The sequence below is a fragment of the Salvelinus namaycush genome, chromosome 25 (assembly GCF_016432855.1).
Source record: "Salvelinus namaycush isolate Seneca chromosome 25, SaNama_1.0, whole genome shotgun sequence".
NCBI lineage: Eukaryota > Metazoa > Chordata > Actinopteri > Salmoniformes > Salmonidae > Salvelinus > Salvelinus namaycush.
Window position 1 is genome coordinate 15,933,667 of NC_052331.1, and position 9,508 is coordinate 15,943,174.

Consider the following 9,508-nt stretch of genomic DNA (forward strand, 5'->3'; position numbering starts at 1 on the left):
GTTCTAATAATTTTTTAGGGGCCCTGTCAGTCACAGGCCCTTAGAATTGTCTTAACTTTTCCACCCCATACGGCACCCCTGACTCAGCAACAGCTTGCCTCAGTGCCTGATAGTCAGCAGCAGGTCACAGTGAAATCGATTTTTGTTTTTTAAAAGAGAAATGTCACGGCTGGCGGTGTGCAACTTAGAAGTAGCCCAAAAAAAACAACCAGCGACCAATACATTTTCATCCGTGACATCGTTTTCAAAGTTGCTCGATATGGTTAGAAAGTGATGGACATGGCAACCCTGCCTACTGCTAGACACTAATACTGACAACCCTGCCTACTCCTGCTAGACACTAATACTGACAACCTAGCCTATTCCTGCTAGATACTGATACTGGCAACCCTGCCTACTCCTGCTAGATACTGATACTGCACAACTTAAACACTTGCCACCCAATCCCCTCTTCCCCAAAATATGTGTAAATATTATTCTGTAAATTGTGCCTTCCTGTATTAGATGTATGCTAACATGTTTATTCTGTTCTACTGAGCCATTTACTTTATGTTTGTGTTCTTATCTTTTATTGTTTCTTCTTGTTGCATTGTAGAAAAGGAACCTGCAAATCAGCATTTCGTTGGACGGTGTATACCATGTGTTTCCTCTACATTCGACTAATAAAACTTGAAACAGACACACACATGAGAACACACACACACTCCCAGGTTAAGTCCCAGTGTGTAGTCTGGCATCATGCCGAGAACTGACTGATAGAGTTGGTCATCATGTTACAGTTCAGCAACATGCTTCATCCGCTCCTCTCTGCCTACATTCACATGTGGCTGACTGGGGGTGTAAGGGAATCCTTTTTGAAGAGAGAGCTCACTTACCAAACACAGCATACACTATGGCTACAGTTATGTCCGCCGCCACAGGTATGTTTGAATGGAATGCAATGTCCTCAATGTTGGCAATCGCCCTCATCTGAAATGGAAGAGAATAGAAAGAGATACAGTTACATATGTGTACTAAACATGATCAATGTTTATCGCCTCTCTCTCTCATTTAAGTGAACATTGCAAATACATTCAGTTGATGACATGTTGGTTTCAACAAATAAAGAAGTCTATCAACTTCCATTCATCCTCCATGAAAGGTTGAATACCTCTCACATGTCCTTTCTGTTTTCACCTTGGTGTACTTGGAGGTTTACCTTTTTTTCTGTGTTGCATGTCAGTAAATCAGATAACATCCAAGCCCCTAAGTCCACACAACCCATCACCAAAGTGTTTTTAAGTTGCATTGTTAACAGAAAGATGAGTAAGAACTATTTTCTGCTCCAAGGCATAAAGAGGGATGGGAGCTGAGAGTACGCTTGATTTTTTGTGTGTATGTATGTGAGTGCGTGCGTGCGTGCGTGCGTGCGTGCGTGCGTGCGTGTGTGTTTGTGTGTGTGTGTGTGTGGTGGGATATCAGAGAGAAATTAATGGGATTATACCTTATGGTAGTATATGATCCTTTCGGCTGCTCACAGCAATGATTTATGTGGTGCTTAGCACTGCAGGGTCATGTTAGCTCAGTATGAGTCTGTTTGAGTGTATGTGGTCACACATTTAAACCAATGCATGGCGCTGGGACCATCGGTGGTAGTATGAAATGGATTTCTGCATGGATATTGGCATTGCAAAACTGCAATCTTTATGCATGCATCATTTACTGTAGGTTACTCTAAAGAAGATGGTGTGTGTGTGTGTGTATGAGCGAGAGACAGAAACAGATGGAGAGATGGGGGGGAATGATGTGGACTTACAGCGCAGAAGGTTGGTGACACCTTAATTGGGGAGGGTGGGATCGTGGTAATGGCTAGAGAGCAATGAGTGGAATGGTATTAAAACCATCAAACACATAGTTTCCATGTGTTGGATACCATTTAACTCACTCTGTTCCAGCCATTATTATGAGCCATCCTCCCCTCAGCAGCCTCCTGTGACTTATCCATCAACTCTCAGCCTGTTGTTGGTTCAATGTTATTCTCCCAAAGATGAAACATCAATCATTATATGAGATGCTTTTTTCCATTTTCACTTGAAAAGTATTACAGAAATAGGATATCAAATCTGCATTGAAACTAGCAGCCTGAACTAATTACATAATAACTAAGCTGTTAAAACAATAAAGGCTGTATCTAAACTATCCTTTACAGGTGATCCATCTTAATCACCTATTTTCTTTCAGGGGATCAAGTAAAGATCTGTTAGACATCTGATACACCAATGATGTCACCAGACACAGGGGTCACAGGGGTCAATTGCTTTGGGTTGCCGAGAAAGACCAGATATTGAGCAATGGCATAACTAACATCTCCAACCAGATATGAAATCCCAATTAAAATGTCAATGTATCATCTAGTTAGAACTCTTATTATCATTAGTCCAAGACAAGACAATGATTAGACAAGAGTATCATTATGTTCCAAAACCACTTGTATTGACTTTGAACACTGTGTTGCGAGCTCTGTTTTAAACAACCACCACAACTGTTAAATGAGAGTTCGATTGACTCATTTGACAGAAGTAGGCTACACTATCCAATTGGATAGTAAATGTGAAGTGCAGGGTTTCCACTTACCTGTGTGGATGACAAGACAATGACCTACACTTTAGAACACCACTGCTTTAATCAAAAGTCACCCTGGGGGTTAGCAAACTAAATTCAACTCCATGCTGACTGGAGGAATGTTAAGTTGAAATGACTTTTCTTACGGTTGGCCAAATTCAGTAATGGATTTGCCGTGAGCTCCGTTTCGAAAGCAGAACACGTCATCAACTCTGAAAGGTAATTAATTACCAGGTATGCGCTAACTCTGATTTCATGTATCTTCAGTTGATGTTTTTGCAGCTGAGTTTTCTGTCACACCAATTCCACATCTTTGGTGAGTAACTTTAAATCTAGCCTAGACTATACTGTCTAGATTTTTTCAGTTCAGTGGAATTGAGATGGATTATGGAGTGATTTTTTATCATGTGTGAGTTCTCTCCATTTTTTATTATTGGATATCCTAACAAAACAAAGCTCTGTGGTTGTGAAAAATGTTGTACATGTTTTGTAGAATCCCAGCCTGGTTTAGACTAGACGTAACAAATCAGGGACACTCATATTAGTATATGTTGCGTTTGGCATGGTTACATAAGACAGAAGCTAACTGAAGACAACATTGAATTGAGGATGGTTGGTCAGGGTGGATGGGTGGGTGTATAACGAGAATGTCTAGCAATCCAAAGGTTGAGCTTTCTTTGCTCATCACGGACAACTATATCATTTTAGCAACTTGGGAACTACTTACTACTTTTTCGGTACTTTGCAACTACTTAGCATGTTAGCTAACCCTTTCCCTAACCTTAACCCCTAACCTTAACCCCTAACCTTAACCCCTAACCCAGGGATCATCAACTAGATTCAGCCACGGGACCATTTTTTCTTGAGCGGATGGTCACATAATTACAAATCATTTGTAGACTGCAAAATGACCTCAAGAAGCCCAAACATATATCATATTTGACTAAAACATAATAATTTCAAACCTTGCTTACATTAGTATACGATAACATTAGTGGTGGACATAAAGTATTGTAAAAACACCAGCAAATCAGCTCCAAGTGATTATAATTTTGGAAATCTGTATTCCCACACATGAGAGATACTGTATATTATATATATAATTGAGAGATATTGTATATTATACATATACAGTATCTCTCTATTATGCATGGGAATACTTTGGAACAGATTTCCAAAATTAAAATCACCTAGAACTGATTTGCTGCTGACTTTACAGTCTTTTATGTCCAACAATAATTCCCCAAAAGCATCACCAGTGGTGCTTAAATAACAGCAATAAACAGTGTTCTATTGTTATGTAAAATGAGAACTGTAAAAAAATCAAATTATGATACATATTTGATACCAACTCTTGCAGGCAAAGCTTTTATAAAAGTGTTGATAGTAGGCTACATATTGAATCCTATTCCAAAAGCCTAATTGTGCATTCAAAATGAAAAAAAGTCAAGCTAATTCAGTTTCTTACCTTATCAGAGCGTGCTGCTGGATTCCAGGTACGTTGCTTGTCAATTTCTAGAAAGCCCCAGGAAGTTACCTGAAGATGCCCTCCAATCCACATTGGTCATGTCCAGCCGTGGTTATTCAATGAGTTGTGTGTCGGAAATATGCACACAAAACAATCAGCTCCCCCGGTCTCCAAAATGAACGCTGAGGATCCTGGTGAAAGGTGGCATAGTGCATCTGTGAGAGAATCGTCTGTGTGTGAATTGGGCTTCTGATAGAAATCTGACCACGTGTTCTGAAGCCTACTACACTGGCTTTGTCAAAACACTACCGAATGAATTCAACAGCATGACGCTTCTGTTAATGACTGACATCAGGTGGAAATTTGTAGAACTCTGGAGCCAATTGGAGCCCGGGGCTTTTACGCACACCGATACACGTATTTATTTTGTCAGCATTCACTCATGTATAACTTAGATATTTAACACGCGCATGGTATTCAAACAATTATTCATACATGACATTACCTGACTGCACATGATTACACTTATCTAAAATTTTATTTTGATTATTTCCATTCAAAATCTAAAACTTCCTCAACTTAACAAGTTATACATTGTATTGGACTAGACTCGTCTAAATATGATAATAGTTCCCTTTAATTTAGTGGGATGAGTAACCTACATGAAATGCATAATTTACTTTGTGGATTTGTGTGATGGCATTCCATGGATCAATAGCCTCTCCACTTTGTAGCTTGTGTGAGTAGGATCAGTATATGCTGAAGATAAAAAAAAAATTGCCTTTAATTGTGGACAATACCCCATTATCTAAAAATCTCTGTGTGAAATTGTTGCCTGTATTCTGTGTGTGCATTCCCTGTGATATATTATGGTACACATGTCTAATTATTCCTTGGCTATGTGACTCACCCAACCCTAAGGGTCTTTAGAGGTCTCATAACCTTCCAAAGTACAGTATGTACTGATCTATCACCATTTAATTGGATGTACTGTATCTGTACATAATTGTATTCCAAATGTATTTTCACATTCAAAAAGTATAGTGGACATTGGACAACATTCTAGAGGGTTTAATAGGTCAACAACTAGAGTGTTCAATACAAGCTCAACACAACTTTTTAAACAAACTTTATTATTATTAGGGACTCTACATGATTGGCTGACAGAACAGCCCCTACAGTGGAACTGTATGTCATTGGCATGTCAGATCTCATTAATAATGAATTTTAGGACAAACGTAATTTCATGCAGTCATCCTCCACCCCTATCGCTTCATTTTAAATTGTTTTGATTGATGTGCCTCCCTGAAATATCTTTAATTACAAAAGATGCTCATTGCATATCCCCCCACGTAACCTTAAATGGATTCCATTGCTTGGATTAAGCCAAAGGCCCTTTTGGTTACCTCTTAAATACATTTTCAATTTATATTTGTGCATCTGTAACTTTCTCACTCATCATTATTCATGATTTATTCAGGACTATCCGTTATTATGGTAGCAGAGATAAAAGGCTGAAATGTCTTGAGTCAATAAGTATTCAACCTCTGTTATGGCAAGCCTAAATACATTCAGGAGTAAAAATGTGCTTAACAAGTCACATAATAAATTGCATAGACTCACATATCAAACCTTAATTTACAATATACAGTAAGTGACTCCAAAATGACACAAAATATTATTTTACCATTGATTTCTATTGGTCACAAAATAATCTCAAACACAACCAAAACAAATGGCAACGGCATCCAACAAAGTTGTAGAGTCACAGGCTTGATGTAATCATTGTGTGCCAGGAATACGGAACCAACCATACTAAACTGTTTTGACTAAACTACTTTTGGTCCCCTAAAATGGGGGGACTATGTACAAAAAGTGCTTTTAATTTCTAAACGGTTCACCTGATATGGAAATACCCTCAAATTAGAGCTGACAGTCTGTACTTCAATCATTGTACAGCTGAAGTCAGAAGTTTACATACACTTAGGTTGGAGTCATGTAAGCTAGTTTATCAACCACTACACAAATTTCGTGATTAACAAACTATAATTTTGGCAAGTCGGTTAAGACATCTACTTTGTGCATGACAAGTAATTTTTACCAACAATTGTTGACAGACAGATCATTTCACTTATAATTCACTGTATCACAATTCCAGTGGGTCAGAAGTTTACATACAGTAAGTTGATTGTGCCTTTAAACAGTTTGGAAATTTTCAGAAGACGATGTCATGGCTTTAGAAGCTTCTGATAGGCTAATTGACATCATTTGAGTCAATTGGAGGTGTACCTGTGGATGTATTTCAAGGCCTACCTTCAAACTCAGTGTCTCTTTGCTTGACATCATGGGAAAATCAAAAGAAATCAGCCAAGACCTCAGAAAAAAAATTGTATAGCTCGACAAGTCTGGTTCTGAAGGTACCACGTTCATCTGTACAAACAATAGTACACAAGTATAAACACCATGTGACCACGCAGCCGCCATACCGCTCAGGAAGGAGACGTGTTCTGTCTCCTAGAGATGAACGTACTTTGGTGCGAAAAGTGCAAATCAATCCCAGAAAAACAGCAAAGGACCTTGTGAAGATGCTGGAGGAAACAGGTACAAAATGATCTATATCCACAGTAAAACGAGTCCTATATCGACATAACCTGAAAGGCCGCTCAGCAAGGAAGAAGCCACTGCTCCAAAATCACCATAAAAAAAGCCAGACTACGGTTTGCAACTGCACATGGGGACAAAGATTGTACTTTTTGGAGAAATGTCCTCTGGTCTGATGAAAGAAAAATAGAACTGTTTGGCCATAATGACCATCGTTATGTTTGGAGGAAAAAGGGGAGGCTTGCAAGCCGAAGAACACCATCCCAACCGTGAAGCACGGGGGTGGCAGCATCATGTTGTGGGGGTGCTTTGCTGCAGGAGGGACTGGTGCACTTCACAAAATAGATGGCATCATGAGGTAGTAAAATTATGTGGATATATTGAAGCAACATCTCAAGACATCAGTCAGGAAGTTAAAGCTTGGTCGCAAATGGGTCTTCCAAATGGACAATGACCCCAAGCATACTTCCGAAGTTGTGACAAAATGGCTTAAGGACAACAAAGTCAAGGTATTGGAGTGGCCATCACAAAGCCCTGACCTCAATCCTATAGAACATTTGTGGGCAGAACTGAAAAAGCGTGTGCGAGCAAGGAGGCCTACAAACCTGACTCAGTTACACCAGCTCTGTCAGGAGGAATGGGCCAAAATTCACTCAACTTATTGTGGGAAGCTTGTGGAAGGCTACCTGAAACATTTGACCAAAGTTAAACAATTTAAAGGCAATGCTACCAAATAATATTTGAGTGTATGTAAACTTCTGACCCACTGGGAATGTGATGAAAGAAATAAAAGCTGAAATAAATAATTCTCTCTACTATTATTTTGACATTTCACACTCTTAAAATAAAGTGGTGATCCTAATTGACCTAAAACAGGGAATTTTTACTTGGATTAAATGTCAGGAATTGTGAAAAATTGAGTTTAAATGTATTTGGCTAAAGTGTATGTAAACTTCTGACTTCAACTGTAGCTCATAAATCTATATAGGCAAAAAAAAATACAATCCACACGAATAACTATATTATAATGCAGGGGGTGCAACTTTGGTTTAGATGTGGGGGGGACATAACCTGGCGGGGGGTCTGGTGGAGGACCTTTTTTTACCATCTAAAGCTAATTTCCTGAATTTCAACACAATCCAATATGTCATGTCTATTTAGAACAAGAAAAAGTAAGCAAAACTTCCCACAGTTGTCACTGATGCCCCCGGTACTGCTGCTCATTCCGCTCACCAGCTCCGGAGGTCTACGTCACCGGCCTTCTAAGCGTTCACTGAACTGGATTCATTACCGCCAACCCCAGACTGTCTTGTCTCATTACGCACACCTGGTTCCCATTCCCCCTGATTAGCATGTTATATATGTGCCTCGGAGTTCGTTCTGGAGTTCCGGACCATCGTGGCCTCCACCGGATGGAACGTGTCGGCTCTGGTCACCGTGATCCGCAGCGGACTGCGGGAGAAGGTACAGATGGAGATAGCCTGCCGTGATGGCAACCTGTGACTCGACCAGCTCATCAGCATGGCGATTTGTTTGGACAACCTCCTGCGGTCCCGACGAAGACCTGTGCAGAATCCGGAGTCCATGGCTACACATGCCCAGTGGCCAGAGCCGATGGAGATGGGCTCTGCACGTTTGCCCAAGGCAGAGCGTAGGAGAGGGAGGAATCTGGTCCTCTGCTCCTATTGTGGAGAAAGTGGTCATTTCTCCCCGACCTGCTCTCTATCCACTAAGAGGTGAGGAGGTGACAAGCCAGGGAATTCTCCTGCTCCAACCAAGGTAGGATGCAAGATCTCCCGTCCTTTTCTGTCAACTCAAGCGGTGTGTTTTCCCATTAAATTCCCTGAATACCCTAGCCTCTCACTCCCATTAGCTCTGATTGATTCCGGAGCTGCCAGGAATCTTTCAGATAGTGCACTGTCCTTGTTTGCAACACTCACTACCGAGTTCCAAACTGCCTCTGGAAGCAACGTCAGCACAAGAACTGTTTGTCGGGAGCGTCATGAAATAGGTTTCCAAGCAAGTGAGATCTATACAGAAATCGTTTGTCGAGATCGATGTGGAAGAACTTGACTGGCCTGCACAGAGCCCTTACCTCAACCCCATCAAACACCTTTGGGATGAATTGGAACGCCGACTGTGAGCCAGGCCTAATTGCCCAACATCACTAATGCTCTTGTGGATGAATGGAAGCAAGTCCCCGCAACAATGTTCCAACATCTAGTGGAAAGCCTTCCCAGAAGAGTGGAGGCTGTTTAGCAGCAAAGAGGGGACCAACTCCATATTAATGCCCATGATATTGGAATGAGATGTTTGAAGAGCAGGTGTCCACATACTCTTGGTCATGTAGTCTATTATATTAAATGCAGTCCATCTTACTTGAGAATCTATTTTAACAGATTGCACCTCAAGATCTAGATACTTTTTTTAATAGGATCATAACACCTTCTGAAGGCGTTAGCACATGACATATATTTTACCATAGCAATGTTTTTCCCAGAATATCCTGTAAGCAATACATATGGTAATCCTTCTTCTTTAGCCATGTAAAAACTGTTCTTCTTTTGCTATTGTCAGCCAAACCATTTGAATTATAGCTACCTATACTCAATTCACCAGGATGGGTTATATTTTGATATACTTACCCTTATTTTGAGATGTTTATCCATACCTACCAGTACCACCAGAATAAATGCCTGTCTGTTATCTACGTAGCTGTACCACGATAGATGCCCTGGTAAACATACTGTAGCTCCAACTGACTCTAAGTAGACCTCCAGTTGTCCTTCAATTTCTCTCCCTCAAAAACCACCCCCCATCCCAGGTAGGGTTGTCGTC

At 40.4% G+C, this 9,508-nt stretch overlaps 1 protein-coding gene across 1 annotated transcript in view; it reads right to left on the reverse strand.

The window, feature by feature from the left end:
* LOC120020677 (opsin-5-like) overlaps window positions 1-8,256 on the reverse strand; it is a 28,023-nt gene extending 19,767 nt beyond the window's left edge. Inside the window, exons 1-2 of the mRNA XM_038964379.1 lie at window positions 8,065-8,256; window positions 876-969 (exon numbers count right to left, since the gene is read on the reverse strand). Coding sequence (XP_038820307.1) covers window positions 876-969; window positions 8,065-8,256 — 286 coding nt within the window. The remainder of the gene's footprint in view (window positions 1-875; window positions 970-8,064) is intronic.
* Window positions 8,257-9,508: the final 1,252 nt, after the last annotated feature.